This window comes from Cyprinus carpio, chromosome A8, assembly GCF_018340385.1.
Source record: "Cyprinus carpio isolate SPL01 chromosome A8, ASM1834038v1, whole genome shotgun sequence".
NCBI lineage: Eukaryota > Metazoa > Chordata > Actinopteri > Cypriniformes > Cyprinidae > Cyprinus > Cyprinus carpio.
Window position 1 is genome coordinate 3314986 of NC_056579.1, and position 25356 is coordinate 3340341.

The window sequence follows — 25356 nt, forward strand, 5'->3', positions numbered from 1 at the left end:
TAATTAACATGTCAATGCAAATACTTCTTAATGGTCCTAAAATTGGGCTCCATAAAAAAAGGGAAAGTAAAAACAGTAAAAATTTGGAGGGGTTTGTGGAATAAAACCAGGACATCTGATTCTCTTGATGACTCAAAATTTCCAGGTAGTAAAAGAAATTAACTACTTAAAGAGAAGTGCATGTACTTGTGTGTGTGTGTGTGTGTGTGTGTGTGTGTGTGTGTGTGTGTGTGTGTGTGTGTGTGAGAGAGAGAGAGTAACTGATGTGATGATTTCTTGTTCTTTTGTGTGTGTGTGTTTGTTTTTTAGGTATTTATCCAGCTCTTTTGCTTGATTTCAAGGTCTTTCAGCATTCAGTCATTGAATTGTGATAAAATCAGAATAAGCCCAGCAGTGGTTCAGCGCTGGCCGGTTTGAGCTGGAATCCTCAGACTGTTCATGCACACCTCAGTTATATAACACGTCCCAGCAGCTGCTGCCATTTCACTGATTTTTTCATCCTCCAGCAGCTTGAACAGTGTTGTGAAAGAAGTCACAGCTTAGAAGATCAAAGCAACAAAAGCAGCACTTGAGTGGACAGTATCCCTGGCCTCACATAACAAAGCTCTTCAAAGTGACTCTGAAACAATCCTCACTTTCTGTCTGTTTGCGGGAGGGGCCCGTGTTACAAACTCACTTGACAAGTCGAGAAATATTCAAGAGATCTCGTCTTACTCCTTAAATGGCCTCTTAAGTAACACATAGTCACATTTAAACCACAAATGCAGACAAACTACGCATGTTTCCTGAAGATGTGTGAAAATGGCAGCAGATAGTAAAACAGAACTTAATGAAGGCTTGATGAGCATCGTAATTTTTTTAATGGCAGAAAAGCCTTGACTACCAATGTCATAAATCTACATTTACATTCACGCATTTGACAGATGCTTTTATCATAGAAATAATTTTCTTCTATCATTTTGGTGATGAGGATTTTTTCCCTTATATAAAGGGGGGGAATATAAAATAAAGCCTATTTTAGGAGAAATACTTATTTTTTTCAGTATTTTCATGACAATTAAATGTGTAATTTGACATTATTTGTCATTTTAAAAGAATCCACATCACCAAAATGAAATAATTTTTTTAAAAATATTTAAATGATCAGTCCTGATGATGTTTATTAGTTGTTTTTTAAAGGCCAATTAGCCATATGATTGCCAATATTATTTCATTTACCTTTACATTTATTAATTTGACATGCAATAAAGAAATATTATCCTACTCTATGAACTAGAGGAATGCAATATTATTTATAATCAATATTTTTTTTTTTAATTATAGTAATAAAAAATAAATATTGTGAGTCAGTGAAATCAGCTACTGAAGTTTAAATTACAGAAGATAAAGTAATCCAAGTTTGGTACTTCTGAAACTAAACTTTAAAAAAAAAAAAAAAAAGGGTGATTTTTAGTGTGTTGCCAGGCAGGGTCCCGCCAAGTATCCCTCCTCGGGTCCCTCCTTTAAAGGGATAGTTTACCCAAAAATAAATATTCTGTCATCATTTAATCCCCCTCCAAACCGGTATGAGTTTGAACACAAAAGAAGATATTTTGAAGAATGTTGGTAACCAAACAGTTGACGGTAGCCATTGACAGTATTTTTTCCATACTCCATCAACTATTGTTTTTTTCACCTGTGTTATGGTCCAGCAGGTAAAAATGGTAGATCTGATCGCTTAGTAAAATACCAGACACATGATTAACAAGACAAAGAATCATTAATACGCTGCAGGACGACGCATTAATACTGTTTGATTACGTACATCACTGGCACTATTCACAATAGTGACGCTCACTGCTGTTAGCAAACATTCTGTAGTGTGTTAAAGACCAGAACAGACAGTATGGAGACACAAGCTTGTTTAAAGACAGAGGAGTTTATTTGTTTTGGTGTTCTGATCTGAAGATTTTTACAAAAGTCCAGTTTGTACTGCATGCCGGCGTGAGATCTTGACATTGTTTTACACTGGAATTCTTCATCTGTCCACAGGCTTTCAGAGGAATCCATCCGTGTGATGTCAGAGAATGAGGCACAAGCAGGAAGATCCTGTTCATTATAAATGTCTTACAGCATGTGTGTCCTGCTGCGTTCATGATTAAAAGGCCAGCGCTGGTCGGCATGTGGTCAGACAGGTCAGAGGTCAGATCGGTGGCCAGCTTTTACTGACCTCTGCATGAAGAGACTCAGGGATCCACTGACAAAACGCTGACAGCAGATCTGCAGTGGGAAAATAAAGTCATTTTTGTCTCTTTCCACACTTTATATTAGATTTATATTAAATTACATTCAATATATACACTGCCGTTCAAAAGTTTAGGTATTAAACTTAGTTTTTTTTTTTTTAAAGAAGCTCACGAAGGCTGCATTTATTTGATGAAAAATACAGCAAAAACAATAATATTGTGAAATATTATTACAATTTAAAAAAATGATTTCCTATATAATTGCAACTTTTTATCTCACAATTTCTATTTTTTTTTGCAATTCTGGGTTTATGTCTCACAATTCAGACTTCGTTTCCCGCAGTTCTGAGAACAAAAGTCAGAATTGTGAGATATAGATTCAAATGACCTTTCTGATTATTTTTATTCCGTGTTGTAACAAAAATAACTGAAGAGAAAAAAAATTCAGAGAAACAAAATGTCAAAATTCTGAGAAAAAAAAAGTATTTTTGTCTTGCAATTGTGAGTTTACATTTCGCAATTCTAGCTTTTTTCTTGCAATTCTGAAAAAAAGGCAGAATTGCAAAATATAAACTCACAATTACTTTTTTTTTTCTTTATTTTTTTTTTTAAAACAGGAAACAGAAATATTGTGTAATATTATAAATGTGACCCTGGAGCACAAAACCAGTCTTAAGTGATTTTTTTTTTGAGTTTTGTATATCATCTGAAAGCTGAATAAATCATCTCTCCATTGATATATGGTTTGTTAGGAGGACAATATTTGTCTGAGATACAACTATTTGAAAATCTGGAATCTGAGGGGAAAAAAAATCTAAATATTGAGAAAATCATCTTTAAAGTTGTTCAAATGGAGCCTTTAGCAATGCATATTACTAATCAAAAATTAAGTTTTGATATATTTATGGTAAGACATTTACAAAATATCTTCATGGAACATGATCTTTACTTAATATCCTGATGATTTTTGTCATAAAAGAAAAATCAATAATTTTGTCCCATACAATGTATTTTTGGCTATTGCTACAAATATACCCCAGAGACTTAAGACTGCTTTTGTGCTCCAGGGTCACATATGTCAATTTTTGGTCAATTTAATGTGATACTGATTCTAAACCTTTGAATGGTAGTTTATCATGATAGGTTTGGTCTGTAATCCAGTAAAATCAATTTCCACTAAATGACCACAAGAAAGCGAGACATTTTCATACGCATAGCAACTTACATTTTTCATCTTTCTTCCACGCAGCTTCTAAAGACGTTCTGTTGTTGACATTCTCTGACACCAGCGCCGTCAGAAGAGCTTCAGTCCGCGGCTGCAGTCTGAGATCCACAGCATGAGATTATTCAACAACAACTCTATTTACACTCCATACAGATGTTTAAGTGTGCATTATCTCTTACTTGGCCCACGTCTTCAGCATGGTGGAGGGTGACGACAGTAAACATCTGCTGTACTGCTGAATCTTGGGACAAACCTGCAGAAATTCAGCCAGGAGTAAGTTCAGACATCACTTTCTACATCAACACCGTGGTTTATGAATATGCTATCATGAATCACCAATACAGTATATTTCAATTTATGTATTTATGCTGCTGTTTAATGTTTTGAGTCAGTAAGAAATTAAGAAATTAAAATTAATTAGAAATTAATACTTTTATTCAGCAAGCATGCATTGATCAAAAAGTGAAAGCAAAGACATTTATAATGTTACTAAAGATTTCTATTTCAAATAAATGCTGTTCTTTTGAACTTTTTATTCATCAAAAAAAAAAATCTAATAATAATAATAATAATAATAATAATAATAATCAGAAATGTTTCTTGAGCAGCAAATCATCATATTTTCATGATTTCTGAAGATCATGTGACACTGAAGACTGGAGTAATGATGCTGAAAATACAGCTGCACATCACAGAAATAAATTACATTTTAACATTGACAGAAAATTGTGAATTGTAATGATATTTCACAATTTTCACAGTATTGTTTGTGTATTTTTCTAACCACAAATTTTTGAACGGTTTAGTTTTTTTTTATTATTATTTATATAATTACTAACATGCCATGGTTTTAAACTGGTTTACCATTCACCAGTACTTTATTGTAGAGTGATTAACTGTCAGTTCCATGTTATTTTGGTTTGAAACCCACATTTACAAACACACACACACACACACACACTCATAAATGTCACCTGGCCCTCCAGGAAAAACTTCGCAAACAGTTTGTAATGTTCAAGGCCCTCTGGGTAATCCATCTCGATTGAATGGAGGTTAGATTTAAATTTGTTTTTTGTGTGGGGAGAACCCACGCTCAGATTTATGTTCAGTTATCACACACACACACACACACACTGTGGCACTAAACACAAGAGCTGGCTTTGAGCTCTGGCTGAGGACCGGAGGACGGCGAGCTGCTCTTACAGAAGGTGCTCTGCTGGTGACACCTCACTCGGCCGCTCAGTGGGCAGAACCAGGGGGCGGGGCTTTCCTCCGGAGAGCTGAAGTGACAGTATTGTGGGAGGAGCTTCGGAATCCATTCAGCCTGAACGGCACAAACACCTGCAAGAAACCAAACGGAAAAACATTTTCAATGCACCTTTGAAATATAACTGGAGTATTATGTAAACAGAGTTGTCACAACTCTGAAAGTTTATTTAACAGATTTATTTTGTAACTTAAAATTAATTAATTAATTAAATACTTATTTTATTTTAGTTAATATTATGTAAAAAAAAAAATTATTTTATTATATATATATATATATATATATATATATATATATATATATATATATAATATATATATATATATATATATATATATATAAAATAGATATATATATATATAAAATATAATATACAGTACAGGTCAAAAGTTTGGAAAACATTACTATTTTTAATGTTTTTGAAAGAAGTCTCTTCTGCCTCATCAAGCCTGCATTTATTTGATCAAAAATACAGAAAAAAACAGTATTGGGAATATTGTGAAATATTATTACAACTTAAAATAATAGTTTTCTATTTGAATATACTTTAAAAAAAATAATTTATTCCTGTGATGCAAAGCTGAATTTTCAGCATCATTACTCCAGCCTTCAGTGTCACATGTAACATCCAGTCTATCAACATGATCATTTAGAAATCATTCTAATATTCTGATTTATTATGAGTGTTGGAAACAGTTCTGCTGTCTAATATATTTGATCAATAAAAGGTTAAAAAGAACTGCATTTATTCAAAATAAAAATAAAAAATTCTAATTATATATATTCTAATAATATATTTTCTTCACTATCACTTTTTATCAATTTAACCACATCCTTGCTGAATAAAAGTATTGATTTTATTTTAAAAAAAAGAAAAAAAAAATACTGACCCAAATTACTGACCAGTAGTGTATATTGTTATTACAAAATATTTATATTTTAAAAACATAGCTTCTTTTTTTTTTCTTTTTTTTACTTTTTATTCATCAAAGTATCCTAAAAAAGTATCACATGTTCTGAAAAAATATTAAGCGGCAGAACTGTTTCCAACTTTGATAATGAATCATCATATTAGAATGATTTCTAAAGGATCATGTGATAATGATCCTAAAAATTCAGCTTTGCATCACAGAAATAAATGATAATTTAAAGTATAATAAATTTAAAAACTATTATTTTAAATTGTAATAATATTTCACAATATTACATTTTTTTTTCTGTATTTTTTGATCAAATAAATTCAGGCTTGATGAGCAGAAGAGACTTCTTTCAAAAACATTAAAAATAGTAATGTTTCCAAACTTTTGACCTGTACTGTATATATATATATATTTCAAACTATTATAACATTTCTATTTTTGGTCCACTATGCACGACCATCTCCACTTCTGACTGAAACCCTGGATATTATAGTAATAAAATAAATTTTATTTTACCTAATTATTAACCAAGTATTATTCATATTGTTATTAGAATAAATATAACAGTTCAAAGGTCATGCCAAACATGTTTATCTGTTATCGAGACACAAAACCTTATTTATAAAAATGATAAAAAAGTGCATTTAAAGGGCGATGCATAGAAATGCCCTCACTTCACATATAAACACACACACACACACACACACACACACCTCTCATGTACATCTTGGTGGTCTCCATGATTTCCTGATAAACCACAAACTCTGGAAGCGTCTTATGAAGGGCAGATGATGGGTGAATGAACACTGGGTCATCCAGCAGAGGGGTCTGTAACACACACACACACATATTAATCTCTATGACTTCTGTGAGATTCAACAGCGAAATCAGAAGTAATCTTCCAGGCACCTTGTAGCCATTCCTCCATTTGGGGTCGAGCAGCTCCTCGTCCTGCACTCGTCTGGCGATGTGATCTCCTGAACCTGCCAGTACGATCTGTCGTAAACACAGCACCTGAGACTCTGTCGGAGGAGCCATCTGATTAGCGTCAGAGCACACGGCGTTCACTGAGACAGAGTGACGGGGATATGTGTCGGGGGAGCCATATTGTTAGAGTTAATAATCACGCGTGTGTGTGTGTTTGTGTATGTACCAGCATTGGTCAGCTGTCCTCGCAGTCTTCAGATTTCCAGCATGGCTTTGTACCGACCGTTTTCCTCACAGAACTGATGAGTGCAGCCCGCAAATTCACAAGCACCAACCGCCCCTAAATAACCATCAACCATTAATGACAGACATGTGCATAAGATTTTATACATACAGTACAGGTCAAAAGTTTGGAAACATTACTATTTTTAATGTTTTTGAAAGAAGTCTCTTCTGCTCATCAAGCCTGCATTTATTTGATCAAAAATACAGAAAAAACAGTATATTGTGAAATATATTATTACAACTTAAAATAATAGTTTTCTATTTGAATATACTTTTAAAAAAATAATTTATTCCTGTGATGCAAAGCTGAATTTTCCGCATCATTACTCCAGCCTTCAGTGTCACATGTAACATCCAGTCTATCACATGATCATTTAGAAATCATTCTAATATTCTGATTTTATTATGAGTGTTGGAAAACAGTTCTGCTGTCTAATATATTTGATGAATAAAGGTTTTTAAAAAGAACTGCATTTATTCAAAATAGAAAATAAAAAAAAATTCTAATAATATATATTCTAATAATATATTTTCTTTACTATCACTTTTTTATCAATTTAACACATCCTTGCTGAATAAAAGTATTGATTTTATTTAAAAAAAAGAAAGAAAAAAAACATTACTGACCCCAAAATTACTGACCAGTAGTGTATATTGTTATTACAAAATATTTATATTTTAAAAAACATAGCTTCTTCTTTTTTTTTTTTCTTTTTTACTTTTTATCATCAAAGTATCCTAAAAAGTATCACATGTTCTGAAAAAATATTAAGCAGCAGAACTGTTTCCAACTTTGATAATGAATCATCATATTAGAATGATTTCTAAAAGATCATGTGATAAATGATCCTAAAAATTCAGCTTTGCATCACAGAAATAAATGATCATTTAAAGTATAATCAATTTAAAAACTATTATTTTAAGTTGTAATAATATTCACAATACTACAATTTTTTTTCTGTATTTTTGATCAAATAAATGCAGGCTTGATGAGCAGAAGAAACTTCTTTCAAAAACATTAAAAATAGTAATGTTTCCAAACTTTTGTACCTGTACTGTATATTGCAGTTTTTTTCTATTTGGCCGATAACTTTCAGAAGCAGGACTTTTATTTTGCCTTCACCCATTCATCGTCTTCATTAGTTTACTGTCTATGTTTTAAAGCTCAGTCTAATAACTGAAATACAAATGCTATAATGTTTAATTTATACACGTCATATTCACTAGGTACTGTATATCAACTTAATGTTACCTGCCATAAATTTGAGAAAATATAATTTGTAAACGTGATATTTATTAGGTGATGTTTTACCAGATTACATTGTTAGTGTTTATGTCTAGTTTATTTATGTTTTCAACAATGTCTTCATGTGAAAAATACTATTAGAGGAATTACAGAACTAAGACGTTGTTTCTAATCGATCTAAAGTATAAATATTGTTAGTGTTTTTTTTTTGTTTGTTTTTGTGTAAATAAGGGGCTCACAGTTAGCATCCGCAATTGATGAACAAAAAGAGATGGTCAACACGGACGGGCAACAATTCGTTGGCGATTAACTTAAAGTAGTGAAAGAAATAATTCTCTTCAACAAGTCTTCATATACAGCTCGATCATCCAACGCCAAATTAACAAATAAAACATAACAGACAGTAGGTAGTATGGATTAAAAAAACTGGTGCTATAAAATAGTTAAGGTAAGTGCAGTCACATCGTAGCCAGCCGTCATCAGCTGGGACATAATTATTTTTATATTTATGTAAAATAATATAAATTCACATAATTATTTTTATATTTATGTAAAATAAATACGCATTTAATTGTAATTATTTTTATATTTATGTAAAATAAATACGCATTTAATTGCAGCAGTTTCTATAAACTGTGACTAAAAGTAGTGACTGTTGAAAATTCTGTCAGTATGAACACGATATGGACATATTAAGCAGTTTCGTTGCAAGAAAACTACTGAAAATTATTTTCATTAACTGAAATCAAGATGAAATTAAATAAAATTATACGATGAAAAAAATTAATAAACAGAGAGCTTTAGAAATGTCATCTTGGCAACTAACCAAGGTTATTATAGTTAACTAAAATTAAAATCACAAAAAAAAACAAAAAAAAAAACATTTTGTTACTTGAATTCAAGGTTATTATAGTTAACTAAAATTAAAATCACAAAAAAAAACAAAAAAAAAAACATTTTGTTACTTGAATTAAAATAAACACACAGAAATAACAAAAAAAAGTATTCAAATAAATAGTTCTAAAACTGTAACCAAAATTTGATGAGATAAGAATTTTAGTTATATTGAATTTAAAATTAATAATAGTAATACAAATCAAAATATGAATAAATACTATAATAGTATATAAATTACACTAAAACAACACTGGTGCAGGAAATGTTTCTGACATAATAAATCTGAATGTGTTTTCACATTAGACTGAACATTCACTCAAACTCATACCCAGCAGAACCATCAGATCTCCGAGCTGGACTGACTGTCCTTGACCCGCCCATAACCTCCTCATCTGAACACTTCGGGCTTTCTTCCCTGCCATCTTAGTGTTCTCCTCCTCGCTGCCCGCAGGCCTGAGAAACCCCGAGAGAGACAGGAAGATGCTGCTTTTGAACTATATCAACAGAAGTAAATCAAATGTGTGTGTGTAATGTGAAGGACCTGTCGTAATCCTCAAAGATCTCTCTGACGGTCATGGCAGCCACTATGGTGATGATATACGGCATACAGCCCTGCTGACGGCCCAGCGCCAGCATCTTAGCGTACCGCGGTGCTACGGGGAACGCGGCCATTGTGCGGCCCAGAGGGGTTATGGGACACGACAGACGCGCCCTCTCCATCTCAACCACACTACAACAGAGAGAGAGGAACTGGTTAAGAACGAACAAACAAATGAAAGAGACTGATGATCTGACGGATTTAACAACTTCGTGAAGTACTTTGCAACTATCACAATTTTTAATAGGTACAAAGCTCTAAATTTAAATGATATTCCAGGTGACTGTCAAGGTTTTGTGGAAAATCTTTTTTTTTATCATTTTATCGTACCTACAGTTCACATTAATGGGATTATGAAGTATTTTGAACAAAATACAATAAATACAGTTTTTAAATTTTTTTTTTTAAATTATACAATATTTAGTTTTATGTAATAATATGCAAATATATGCATATTTAATGACAATTTATCATACATATTTACATTTTATACATTGTATTTACGGCTACACTAATATGCAACAAATTTAAATTTCAGGACTTTTATTGTGTCTAAATCAGGGATATTATAGTAGCTAAAACTACAAATAAAACTAAACCATTTAAAAACATTTTTGATACTTAAAAGAAATATTAACTGAAATCAACTTAAATAAACATTAAACTGATTTTTCATCTAGTCACCAAAGCAACATTTATAATTTTCATTTAGTTTAATTACAAAAAACTAAAACGGACATAAAAATTGATATAAACTAAAAAGACATTTAAAAGAAACAAAAACTAATAAAAATGGCAAAACACACACAATTAAATTACTAAAATTAAAGCTAAATAACTAATACCTAAAATTAAAATTAAAACTGAAAATGTAAAAATAAAAATGAATTCAAAGTATTAATAAAAACTATAACAGTATACTCAAATTCTAAAATAACACTGGTCTAAATAACTACAAAATTTTATGGGACCTGTAGTTCATATTCATGTCTTCATACATGAACACATTACAATAAACATATAAATATTTTATACATTAAAGAAATTAATAACCATGACAGTGATAAAGTAATAGTTTATATCACTTACTTTGTAATACATTTCAAATATGTGCATATTTAAAAAGACAAGGCATGATGTCAATATTTTACATTACATACCGGTACACAGAAAGACTGTGACATTTCTGTGAGTTTATCCCACATATGCAAATGTGTGCATATTTAAAACTATAAAATTTGATTACGTTTTTATTGGGGGGTTTTCATACACCAGTGTACATCTTTAATAAAAGCAAACATGTCAGTCTAATTGCATGTTGAAATTTCCTTTCAGCGCATAAAATGGATCAGTTAGATGAGAGATGAATAAAAGAGAGGAGAAAAGGTCCGTACCGTCCGTGTCGAGGCGGTTCCTCCAGCGCTCCCAGAGAGATCAGGAGCTGTTCGGCAGAGATCAGTGCCTCGGATGAGGGAGGAGTCGGGAACGGGAAATTCACAACCTAAACACACGCAACAAAAATAAATAAATAAGACCAAACCATAACCTGTCCTGTTAGCCTGTAATAGTTCATGTGTCTTTTTAACTTAAAACCTTTTCAATGTTGAGATCTTTCATCTGAAGGACGAGGTCATCGACGGGACGCCGTGTGATTTCAGCCTCTGAAAACAAGCTGAAATCTCCAAACACAGCGGACGAATAGAGCCTGCGCACACATACACAAATATCACATCGCTTTAAAATCTCGTTCGGATTCCTCTGTAATACAACAACGGCCAATTCTGACCTATAGCAGTGGCCCGGCTCGGTTCTGCCCGCCCTTCCTGCCCTCTGATTGGCTGAAGCCTGTGAGATCCAGGTGACCTTAAAGGAGGAGACGCCCGTCACTCTGTCATAAAACCTCTTCTTCACTCGACCGCAGTCCACCACATACTTGATGCCGGGGATTGTGAGGGATGTCTCGGCTACGTTAGTCGCGATGACACACAGACGCGCTCCAGCTGGAGGAGGATGGAAGACCTGAACACACACACACACACACACACACACACACACACAACACATCTAAACGAGCTGAATACTACAATAACTGGAACAAATCTTTTCATTTTTAAAGATCAATCTAATGCTAGTACACTTGGCAGCATTTTACCATTATTCATCAATGGACATTTATTCATCATCATCCATACTGATTATTTTTATTAATCTTTATAAATGTTGAACTTGGTTCTGTACAGCATTCAGCCACTGTTGGTTACATGTGCTTTACAAATAAATTAATTCTTTCATTCATTTCAGAGCTTAATAATCAAAAACACCTAATTTTACACGTTCTGAATTTGTAATTTTGCAAAATGTCAGAAAATAGAAAGTAGTTCAAAAGTACTTGTTGATTATTTGTACAGAGACTAAATCCTTGGATAAAATGTAAAATTTTTTTTCTGACTGAAAATAATATATATATATATATATATATATATATATATATATATATATATATATATATATATATATATATATATATATATATTATATTATATTATGTGATGTCAAATGATGAATCATGATTAATCATATCCAAAATAAAAGTTTTTATTTACATAATATATGTATGTGGGCTGTGTACATATAAATACACACACATGCATGTATACACATTTCAGAAAAATTTTATGTTTATATATTAAATGTATTTGTTTATAATATAAATTATATGAATATAAATATAGACATGTAAATACATGTAAACATTTTCTAAATATATACTGTATGTGTGTGTATTTATGTGTACATAATAAATATACACTGAACACTCAGATATATATTGCAAACAAAAACTTTTTATTTTGGATGTGATTAATCGTTTGACAGCACTTTTGTTATGTTATATGTTAGTTATGTTGTGTTATATGTTATGTTATGTTATGTAATGTTATGTTATATGTTATGTTATATGTTATGTTATGTTATGCTATGTTATGTTATATGTTAGTTATGTTATGTTATATGTTATGTTATGTAATGTTATGTTATATTATATGTTATATTATGTTATGCTATGTTATGCTATGTTATATGTTAGTTATGTTATGTTATATGTTAGTTATGTTATGTTATATGTTAGTTATGTTATGTTATATGTTATGTTATGTTATGTTATGCTATGTTATGTTATGTTATATGTTAGTTATGTTATGTTATATGTTATGTTATATGTTAGTTATGTTATGTTATGTTATATGTTAGTTATGTTATGTTATATGTTATGTTATATGTTAGTTATGTTATGTTATGTTATATGTTAGTTATGTTATGTTATATGTTATGTTATATGTTACGTTATGTTATGTTATATCTTAGTTATGTTATGTTATATGTTATGTTATATGTTAGTTATGTTATATGTTATGTTATGTTATATGTTAGTTATGTTATATGTTATGTTATGTTATATGTTAGTTATGTTGTTATATGTTATGTTATGTTATATGTTATGTTATATCTTAGTTATGTTATGTTATATGTTACGTTATGTTATGTTATATGTTAGTTATGTTATATGTTACGTTATGTTATGTTATATGTTAGTTATGTTATGTTATATGTTAGTTATGTTATGTTATGTAATGTTATGTTATATTATGTAATGTTATGTTATATGTTATATTATGTTATATGTTATGTATAAACAAGCTTTTCTATTATTATAGCCATATAAAAATCATAAGAAATTGTTAAAATTCGTCATTGTACTTTTTGTACTTTTTATGGCTCCAAAAAATATTTATATTATTTTACAGAAAATCTATTTATATTATAGTATTATGTCATTTATATTGCTTAATGTTAGAGTAAATCAACATATATATTGAATTGTCAATGTACTCAAAGTGTGGCTGCGGACATCCATTTTCTCATGATACACTGACATTAAAAGCTTTAAGATATTACAAGTTATGTTATTAATTCCAGAAAATTATATTGTATTGTCTTAAAGTAAATCAATATATTTTTAACATTTTTCTTTTCATTAGTGAAATGTTGAAAACACTAGTTATTGGACAGTAACGTCACTCCAGTGTTATTCCAGGACGCTGAAGTAAGACACATACCTTTGCCTGCAGCTCAGGTGCCAACAGAGAGTAGAGAGGAAGCACATACAGCGGGATGGACGGATCGGCCTTCTCCTCTGACCACAGCAAACACACATTAACACACATCCAGTCCAGCACAGATGAAACACACCTGCATGTGTAAGAGCAAGCCTCTCACCGTGATCGCTGTCTGGATGATCTCCCAGCTCCAGCTCCAGCTCCAGGTCTGAACCCTCATTACAGGCTTCTCCACTTCTTAACTCTCTATCCCCACCTCTCCACCCTCATTGCCGAGCTGATTTCCTGTTTAGACTGTTGGTGGGGAGGTAATTGTACAGAGATTGAGAACACAGCACACTTCCTTCACAAAATATACTGGATACTGCATACGGCCTTAATAAAAAAAATACTATGCAACAACAACTAGAAGTATGCTATATTGTTGTCTACATCACATTTTCGTTTAAATTCATCAAGTTCAGTTATCACTTCAAAATACAAATGAGCTAAATATTTTAACAGCATTTATTAATTTTTGTTAAAGTCAGATAATGCATGTTAGTTCACAGTGCATTATCTATTATACTTTAGAGATACCAGTATTTTCAAAATGAATTTTACAATTAAACATTAAACCTGCAGTGAGTAAGTTTTGCCTGTTTGTTGCCATCTGTGTCTGAAACCTGCAATTGCATTTGCAGAATTATCTTCTTTATGTGGGTTGTGCATCGGCACGGCTCCTACAATAGGTTTAAATTGCATTTTCTCATAATATGCATTTAATTTCACCTCAGTTCTCAATGATTCGTAAATGATTCGTACGAAGCAGTTCAAAGATTCAGTCTCTCTAAACCCCTCCTTTCCGTGAACCTGCTCTGCTCTGATTGGTCAGTTGGCAGATTTTTTTTAAGACATTAACTTTATTTACCGTCGGCTTTGCAACTTTGCAGACAGCTGCATTACACACTGCATGAAAGCTAATATTGGAAAATGCATAAAAAAATAGGATGTTTTGAACATTCAGTGAAATAATGTTTTCATAACCGAATGGAAATGTTAGCAAAACCTTCTTAGAATACATGTCATCATACCATATTCTTCTTTTTCTTTGCTCTTTTTGCCTTCTTCAGATCTTCTTCTGTTTCCATTGAATCTGAAAGAACATTCAGTTTGCACATTTACATACAAGAAAAGACAATGCAAAGTGTATTCGGTTTTTAAAAGCTCCTTTTGGTTAGTGATGATTAAGCATAACGGGTGCTTAGTGAGTGTGAGATGTGTCTGTGCACCTGTGTGCTCTCGGTGGGGTCTGTAAGGGAAAGCCTTCCTGAGTCTGCGACACACAGAATGAACCTCCGCTTGACCCGTCAGAAACACCAGAATCCCACCTACATCATCACACACCTGTTCAGGTCCCTGCATTATGATGCATATCATTTATCAGTGTGTTTTCTCCATCTGTGTGTGTTGAACTGACCTGGCGGCAGCATACGGTGAATCTTGCAGATCTTACGGAAAGCTTCTCCAGTGTAGTTGTCCACTGGTGTGCGTTTATTAAAATGAACCGTGACCGCAAACTGGCGGGCCTCCACCTATATACAGTGTTACAACCGTCATATACTGGACAAGTCTTTTTCTTGATCATAACAGAAGTCATTTGCGTATAGAAGTGTCTTAAACACAGAACGTTCCGCTATTTGTTTGGTTATTTATTGGGAATTCAATAGTAACATTTAAGGAATGTTTTTTAAAGTGCTTCTTTACAACTATGAAATAACATTCCCAGAACATTTCATAGAGTTTTTTTTTTAAGACAACTTAAAAATAACTTTATTTTTAAGTTTTATTTTTTAACCAAAAACTAATCTTCCCAGAATGTTGGTGAGATTTATATTCTCTGTTTGTTATTTTTAGGTTGATTTTTATTTTTCATTTAACCTTCCAATTAAGAAAGCTGCAGATGACTTTGTGTGATCACTTACAGAATATTTTCTAACCCTTAAAGGGATACTTCACCCAAAAATGAAAATTCTGTCATTAATTAACTCACCATCATGTCGTTCCAAACCTGTAAGACCTTCGTTCATCTTCAGAACACAAATTAATTGTGTTGCTGTCTATTCAGGGTCAGAAAGCTCTTGGATTTCATCAAAAACATCTTCATTTGTGTTCTGAAGATGAAAGAAGGTCTTACGGGTTTGGAACGACTTGAGGGTGAGTAATTAATGACAGAATTTTCATATTTGGGTGAACTAACCCTTTAAATTGATCATAACCTGCAGAATACATGCCTGAAGTCTTAATTTGAATACCACAGTTTTAAATTATAAATTTGTATTAAACCATAAATACAGAAAATTAAAACAGACAGAATTTCTGAAAAAATAAAACATTTCATTGGGCCCTATTTTTATAAATATTTTAATAAATTACTAATGTTTTATGAATTTAATTGCTGATACATGCTTATTGATTAAATGTAATTAAATTTAATTAAACAATTAAAATGGAATCCAAAAAAAAATGTACACGGAAAACAGAATTTGTTAAAACAGATTTCAGAGGATTCTAAAAATGTAATTTTTGTTAAACTTTTAATAAATTGTGGATAAATTGTATAAGTTTTGATTTTTTGATTACTAAAATTAAACTTAATGATTAAAATGGGATCCAGAAACATTAAAACGAAAAAAAAAAAAAAAAAAAAAAAAAAAAAAAAAACAGAATCCAGAACAATTTATATGGATAACGTGGAATTTGGAAAAAAATTAAATGGAAATTGGGAAACAAATAAAACTGATTTCATAGGGCCCTAAAAATTGTATTTTTGTTAAACTTTTAATAAATTGTTGACTGTGTGTTTCATGATTTCAACTAATGAGACATGTTTTTGATTGCTAACAGCTAATTTAAACATTAAAACAGAAAATCAGAAACATTAAAATGGAAAAAAAAAATACATTTGGGGGGGAATAGAGCCCTACATCTTGTCAATGTAACATGTGATAATGACAAACACGTTATAGAGGAGAAATAAGAGTAATACAGATGAATGGGGCACCTTGATAACCGGTGGAGGAGTTCGGAAGAGTCTCTTGTTCTCGGTGAAGTCCTCCACACGAAGCGTCGCCGACATGATGATCAGCTTCATGGGTAAGCCTTTCTGTGAGTCACAGATCGCATTATAGACATGCCAGCCACACAGAGTTAACCTCATGTTCACGCGTGTTACCTTGTTACGGAGAGGGACGATGCGTGACAGGAGGCCGATGAGGATATCGGTGTAGACGCTGCGCTCATGCGCTTCATCTATGATGACCACACGGTATTTCTGCAGCAGGAAATCCTGCAAAAACATGCATCATGACATGGATGTTAAGAGAAAGAAGATGCATCAATTTCAAACAAACAGCAATGCATTAATGGCTTTATGGTGCCCTTTATATGGAAGTTATTGCTTTATTACTTGATAAACAAATCATAGAGGTTATACACAAATAGGGCTGGCATACGTGCTTATTATCATGTGCAGTGCTTGACCTCTGACCCCTGGTGCAATCGAAACACTGAACACATCATGTTTATAATAGTGCCAGCATCTTTGGGGAACATCCAGTGACATCCTTTTTCTTTTATTTGAAAGATGCATAAATGTTTTCTTTGAGAGTTTGTCTATAAACTTTATTACAGTATACTTGGGTAGTTTAAGTATAATATAGTACAGCTATATACAAAACAAAGCATGGCATGCATTATATAATGTAAGATGTGGTGCATGTTTGAGAATGTGCGTTAACTTTTGATTTTATTTAATAAGTGGTGCGTGTTTGTTAATGTTTGATCTTTGTGTTTTCAGTCACATTCCCCTCGTACCTGATCTGATAAGACACCACCCTAAACACACACACACATTTCAGTTTGGCATTAAAGCTGTTCAGACTTCATGCAGGATGTTTGTAAAAGCTCTAAAATACCTGCTGTCATGCACACAAACACATCAGGACAGTAGAATTAACAGAGCAGGTTAAAGTCAACACAAAATTCATTTTACGCCTAAAAATAGTACTGACACCAAACTTCTGATCGGCATTTATTTGATTTTATTTAGTTACGACTGAAATCGTGTCTCAGACAATGATGTGTCCTGTAGCAGACAGGTCTGCCTCAACTATGCTCAGATAACAAAAGGCATAAAAAAAATGATGAATTGCACCTAATAAGAGCAAAAATACGTATTTAAAAATACGTACGTGAAAAAGTGAAAAGGGTGCATTTTGATTTCATGTAGAATATTCTAAAATGCATTTGATTGGATATTCTTATGCATAAACATGCATGTGTTGAATTAAATATGTGACCCTGGAGCACAAAAGCAGTCTTAAGTCTCTGGGGTATATTTGTAGCAATAGCCAAAAATCCATCGTATGGGTCAAAATTATCGTTTTTCTTTTATGCCAAAAATCATTAGGATATTAAGTAAAGATCATGTTCCATGAAGATATTTTTTAAATTTCCTACCGTAAATATATCAAAACTTAATTTTTGATTAGTAATATGCATTGCTAAGAACTTCATTTGAACAACTTTAAAGATGATTTTTTCAGTATTTTGATTTTTTTGCACCCTCAGATTCCAGATTTTCAAATAGTTGTATCTCAGACAAATAATGTCCTCCTAACAAACCAGACATCAATGAAAAGCTTATTCATTCAGGTTTCAGATGATGTATAAATCTCAATTTCGAAAAATTGACTCCTATGACTGGTTTTGTGCTCCAGGGTCACATATGTGCCAAATCGGAATATTTGAAATGTAACTTTAGGTTAATGAAAAATTGCAAAATAATGATGACGATGATCATTATTAATAGCAATTATAACAATAATCTGTCTATATTTAGTCTGATAATATATTTAATACTGTAATCTGTTGTTAGAGCAACTCAAGGCTGATTTTAATATGGTTAATATGAGCAGTGCTAATTTCTTCACTGCACAGATGTCGTACCCGCTGGGTAAATTCATCTCCGTGGCAACACGGTGAGACATGCTGATCGCCGCCACTCTCCTGGGCTCCGTCACACCAATAATACCACCAGAGCTGAGAAACAGAGAAACAAACCATGAGAGACAGACGGCACAGATCATACACAGCCAGCAGCGTATAACAGCGTTACCTGGCGTATCCCGCCTCGTACAGGAACTGAGGCACCTGTGTGGTCTTCCCGCTGCCCGTCTCTCCACACAACACCACACACTCGTTCTCCCTCACCGCCTCCATGATCACCTGCTCCTCCGCCAGGATCGGCAACCTCAGACGAGCCTCCTGCAATTCACACCAAGAATTACACCCAGAATCCAAAACCAAGAGCCAAATGCAAGTAAAAACTGTAGGAGCAGCAAGATAGTGCACATAGTTTAAGAGCGAACCAGGCTTCAGGACTGAATCAGATCAAAGCGAATCAACCCAAAATGATTCAAATCAAAGCGAGAACTTCGCTAACAAAGCCTTTATGTTTAATAGGTATTCATAATGTATGTGTGCATTATATCTTTCCATAAACTGAACTGCATTATAATACTTGTAGAGTCTATTAATTATCACAAGTATACATTATACTTTCTGTCAAAATAAATTATTATGATGTTTTCTTTTTTTTTTTTTTTTTTGGTTCTCTGTTCTAATGTACCACATAAAAAAGAAAAAGGCTGGAAAACAGCTGTAGCATAATTAAGTACTGTATTGATGCTTGTGAATGCTGGTTTCCAATAAAAATATATAAAATAAAAATAAATTATTGTAATGCATTCAAACTGCAGTCACAATTATTCATGAGAACACGTAATGCATAGTCGTAATTAATGCATTAAATAGTTTTATAATGTATTATATACGTAGGCTTCCAGTAAAATGATCATATTTGTTCTTTCATCTATTTATCAGTTAATAAATCCACCATCATCATCATTTACATTTATGAGCTGTTTGCCTAATAATAATCATGGAAAAACTAGTTTGCAGTCACTTGATGTCTAAGGCCCCATTTACACTGCATGGTTCAAGTGACCCGATTCCGATTTTTTACTCTCATGTGGCACAGATCGGATATGACCGGTGAACGCGTAAGCAGGAAAAAAACGCATGGATTCCGATTTTCTCAGATCGGATTCAGGCCTCATTCATATATGGTAATAAATCGGATATGAATCGGATACCTGCATTTGCGTGTGCCATGTAAGCAGACACAAATCGGATATTCCCCAGTAAATGCGAGTCGTACGTCATTAAAAAAGTGACGTCAACTCAGGTGGACGACACCAACTGAGATCACATGACTTATTATAGGTGCGATGGAGGACGAAGGATACACACAGTGGAGCAATGCGGAGGTTTCGTGTCTTTTAAGTCTTTGGGGCGAAGAGACAGTGCAGGCAAAAATGCAGGGCTGTTACAGAAATAAATCCGTGTTTGAAGACATGTCACGAGATATGGGGAGGCACGGTTTAAGTGCTTTTTTCTCCGCCGTACGAGACCAATGTTTTGTTGATTTTTTTTTTTTTTTTTTTTTGATATTGTGGAAAGCAAAACACTGTATAATTTTATTTGCATCTGCATCCATTGTATTTCGTGCTGTTTTACTTCCTTTTCCGGGTCAGAAAGTCTACGTTTGGTAGTTTCAGCAGTGTATAGTGTAAATGTAAAAATCGGATACGGGTCACTTTTAAAAGATGATGTAAGCTGTTAGTGTAAAAATATGGTATGTGTTAATTTTATAGGATTTTGTTATCATTTTATGCAGTGTAAATGCAGCCTAAGTGGGCAGTTTTAGGTCACTGCATCGTGGATCAGAATTGAACTGAATTGAATAATGTATGTTTTTCATCAGAATAAGCTGCAGTGTGGACCAGACTTTATGCTGATAAAATATTATTAATTGCACTTGAACACACACTAAAACACTTTAAAGCTGTACCTGAATCTCCGGCAGCCGATCCACGGGAATAAACACGGCAGGTTTACAGTCTTCCTTCTTATGCGTTCCCTCTCTCACGTCTTCATCTTTCTTCACGTCAGTCTCTTTCTGTCTCGCCTCCTCTCTCAGCAGCCGCGGCTCTTCTGTGGGCTTTTCCTCGGGTGGTTTTTCCTCCTCTTCCTCAGACGAGTCTGAGCCCTCACCATCATCCTCGTCTGATGTCTCTGACTTCTCAGATCTCTCTTCTTCATCATCATCATCATCATCATCCACCGCTCTTCTTCTCTTTCTGTTTGCTCTCACACTGCTGATCCTGACAGGAGCTGAATCACCCTTCTGATCTTCTTCCACAGATCTGCAAGCACACACAGTGACGTATTTTCACATTTTCAACACAAGCTAGTCAGAGTCCTGCAGGGTTCGATCTCTTACTCTTTGGTCTGGTAGAGTTTGTCTCCAGTGCCGAGTTTAGAGGTGGTGTAAAGCAGTTTGAGCTCGGAATCGGGCAGCTGAACCTCAGCTAGTTTAGATAAAACATCTGCTCTCTGCAGAAAGAGAAACATGCAGATGACTTCTAGATAACAAACAGCATCAACTAAACCCAGCAGACTCTCTCTCTCTCTCCTTACATGGGCTTTTTTCTCTTTCAGCTCCAGAACTTTCTCCAGGTTCTTCTTCTGTTTCTTTGTCAGGGCTTTTTTCCTGGCTACAGGACGCTCTACTTTTTGTTTCTTGGTTTTGGTGGCGGGCAGGACAAGAGCGTTGCAGTCGTCTACTCCTTTAAGCATGGCTCCATCTGCACACAATCACACAAATGTACACAAAACAATCACATCTGAATCGCTGATAACAACACACACGTGTGAAAGAGTGCAGACATCCTTAATATCTTGAAAAAGTACCATACAGCATCGCACCATCATAAAAACCTTCATCTAGATGATTCAGCGGACATCATAATAATTAGTGATGCATCTAATACAAAAACCGAAGCCTAAAATTTTTTTACTATAATTAGCCTTTGTTTAGAATAACTAAACAAATTACACTCCTGGGCAGAAAAAAAAGGGCCAAGCCCAAAAGGCCTAAACTCTAAGCTTTTAATGATCTTAACCATTAAGTTATTGGTAAGGAGAATTAACAAGAATTAAGCAATGCCATTTTTTGGCTTGGCCCTTTTTTTTGCCCATAAGTGTATATATTAACATTATAATATTTAAAAAAAAAAAAAAGATCATATTTGCTCTTGCATCTATATATTAGTTAATATATAATCTATGATCACCATCTGCATTTATGTGCTGTTTTCTCTTTCCCTGTGGTCAAAACTGAACTTTCACTGAGAGAAACATTTCAAAAGCTTTACTATAATAATATAATATAATATAATATAATATAATATAATATATAATGTTTGTTTAAACACTAAAACTTTTAATGAATAATAAAAATAGTAATAATAGTAGTAGAGATGATAATAATAATAATAATAATAATAATAATAATAATAATAGAATTATGCTTTGTTTTGTGGCCATTTGAAATTCTTTAAAAAATATATATTTTTAATGAATTGTAAGAAATAAAAAGAAACTGATATATAAATGAATAACATAAAACAAACATACACACTCACCTGTGAATATATGCACAAAATTCATTCAAGCCGTTGTGACCAGTGGGTTGAGAGTTTACAAAAGAGTGTGATTTTACAGGAAAAGGTACAGAACATTTTAATTATGTAAATACTACATTTGCCTTAATTAACTGTGTTGCATTTAAGTCATTTCACATGCACATAGCTTTTTTTCCCCAATCTTCCATGCTTGTTATTGGCTTGTTATTGAATGGTTTCTGCTTCTTATTGCATCCTTAATGACAACAGCTTATACTGAAGAGGTAATAATGATCACGCATGCATCTCACCTTGTATCTCCACCTGCACATCAGTCTGTCTGTCTGCAGCAGCTGTCTGCGCAGAAGTGCTCTGCTGTCTGCCTTTCCAGTTGTGTTTCTTTCTTAATCTGCCCATGGCAGGAGTTCACAGCTCCAAACACAAACCCTCAGAGAAGTGAAGCTCAGTAGAGCACGTGATGAGAATCTGCCAAGAACACGAGAGACTTCATGCAGGTGTCATGAAAATAAAATCAAAGTGCAAAAATATTAATGGCCCTTAAATATGCTCCATTTTATTCAAGCGGATATTTGATGCGTGTTTTAATTTTGGGTTGAAATGTGACATTGATATATGGCTGGACATGTTTTCGTGATTTTCTCCCCAGCTAATGCTGACCAACACATCTTTTACCACTCATTTCGGCTAATTCGAGTATGTTCTATGTTATATCTTGAGATATAGACATCATTTTATCATATCTGCTCGCGTGTGCTGCTGGATGTCAGTGTTTACACCGCTCGAGATCAGCTGACGAATTAATTCATTAAAAACCACTAAATCACTGACGCTGGAAAGCTTCTACGTATCAAACATTGACTACATTAATTAGGATCGCTGCGTCCTTTATCCGCATAAAAATAATCATCTAAATGTCTCATGCAGTAAGATATTCGAAAAGACTCACGTGTTGATCCTGTGGAGATGTTGTGCAACCTTTAAATGTGACCGATGCGCTTCAGCAGCGATAAAAGGTTCCGGGATTGATGGTTCCACCCGGTCAAAACTCAGGCCAAAACATGCATAAAAACAGCTTTTACAAACCCACCGCAAATGTTTTATTGAAAGTATAATACATTAAATGCAATTAAAATGATCAAATACCATTAAATATGAATTGTTTGTATAATATGTTTTTAATGATTATTAATTTAGGAGAGCTTGTCTAAACAGGCACAAATGTCTCTTTAAAGGGGTCATATGATGCTGCTAAAAAGAACATTATTTTGTGTATTTGGTGTAATGAAATGTGTTTGTGCACATTATTTTCCACGTACTGTACATTATTGTTTCTCCTCTATGTCCCGCCTTCTGAAACGCGTCAAATTTTTACAAAGCTCATCTCTCGGAAAAGCGAGGTGTGCTGTGATTGGCCAGTTTTCCAGCGTGTTGTGATTGGCCGAATGCCTCAAGCGTGTGACGGAAATGTTATGCCTCTTAACATATTGTGAACATATTGTGGCCTTATGCAAAACTTCCCAAATCCTGAAGTAGATATGTGGGGGCTTGTTAGAACGAGCTGTTTTAGGAGGGCGTGGACGAGTCTTAACTTTTATAAAGAATATCTCTTTAGATTTGAGACTTTAGTCTTTGCAACTTCACAGATCTTCTTTATTCACCAAGAGCTTTTAACACTCCAAAGAGAAAGGAAAATTTGAAATCGCATCATATGACCCCTTTAAAAATTGATCAAACTGATCCAAGATCAGGTAAAAAACACAGACACGTATTGCAAATTAGAATTTTCAATAAGAGAAACATTTCAAATGTATTATTATTAATATGAATAGATGCATTATTATATTATATTATATTATATTATATTATATTATATTATATTAAATTATATTATATTATATTTATATTATATTATATTATATGTTTTATATTATTTTAAAACATTTGTAAAGTATAACAATAACAATAATAATCATACTAATACTAATAATGATGATGATGATGAAATGTGCGCTTTGTTTTTGCAACCTTAAAAAACTTTAAAAAACTAATTTTATTGAAGCTATAAAAAAAGAAAAGGATATAATGGTGAATAACAAACTTTCACTAAGAAAACATTTCAAATGTATTATTAATATTAATAAATGGCTTTTTTGGTATATTATGCTGTTTATGTTTTATATTATTTGAAACAAACATAATAATTTGTAAAGTATAACAACAACAACAATGATAATAATAATAATAAAATATATCACTTTTTTTTTTGCAACCATAAAATATTTCAATGAATCTATATATATATATATATATATATATATATATATATATATATATATATATATATATATATATATATATATATAATAGTGAATAACAAGAACACAGCATACACATGCAGAGGTGGACTTAACCATTAGGCAAAGGTGGGCGACCCCCTTAGGCCTCCAAAAGCCAAGGGCCCCCTAAAATGCTTTTTTAATATGCGAGATGCGCGTTCAGTGCAGTAAATGCATAAATCACACCTCATAGCTGTGTTGTTCATTACAACGACAACCGCGTTTCGTTTGCCAGTTTGCTATTGCAGCACGCGCATCGCTCGCGGTTGTCGTCTGTAGTAGCTAAATAGTATGCCGTTTGCAGTTTAATATTCACATACACTAGTCCATATCGCAGTTTGATTGAAGTGTACTGAATCGCATCTGATTTATTCATTCAGTATTTGATGAATTCCGTGACATTGCTCGTTTCACAGTAAACTTCTGTTGTGTTGCACTTTGAATGTACAAAAATTAAAGGGTTTGTTTAATTTTCATTGGAATAAAGATAGATTAATGTTTTGCCTTCAGAAAAATGAAAATACACAATACACAATTTCTAAAAATAGAATAAAAATAAAATTCTAAAAAAAGAATAAAAATAAAATTTCATAGGGCCCTATTATTGTAGCTATACAAATTAATAAATTAAGTTGTTTTTATCAATTCAATATATTAGAGATTTTTTTTATTAAATCATTAAAATGGAGTACAGAAATAAAATGGAAAGTGCAGAATTTGGGCC

General features: G+C 32.9%; 1 protein-coding gene across 1 annotated transcript; it reads right to left on the minus strand.

Annotated features, from left to right (window-relative positions):
- Positions 1 to 1899: 1899 nt before the first annotated feature.
- On the minus strand, positions 1900 to 23398 carry dhx37 (DEAH (Asp-Glu-Ala-His) box polypeptide 37). The gene is given in 28 exon segments (XM_042761635.1): positions 1900 to 2259; positions 3451 to 3548; positions 3630 to 3703; positions 4425 to 4519; positions 4654 to 4791; positions 6351 to 6465; positions 6547 to 6704; positions 6791 to 6904; positions 9321 to 9445; positions 9534 to 9722; positions 10985 to 11091; positions 11184 to 11295; positions 11377 to 11609; positions 13706 to 13782; positions 13866 to 13963; positions 14732 to 14840; positions 14977 to 15075; positions 15165 to 15279; positions 16749 to 16850; positions 16920 to 17033; positions 17485 to 17581; positions 18695 to 18787; positions 18864 to 19012; positions 20661 to 21015; positions 21093 to 21205; positions 21290 to 21456; positions 22587 to 22761; positions 23243 to 23398. Coding segments are annotated over 27 exon segments (3429 nt in total). The 5' UTR covers positions 22693 to 22761; positions 23243 to 23398; the 3' UTR covers positions 1900 to 2182.
- Positions 23399 to 25356: the final 1958 nt, after the last annotated feature.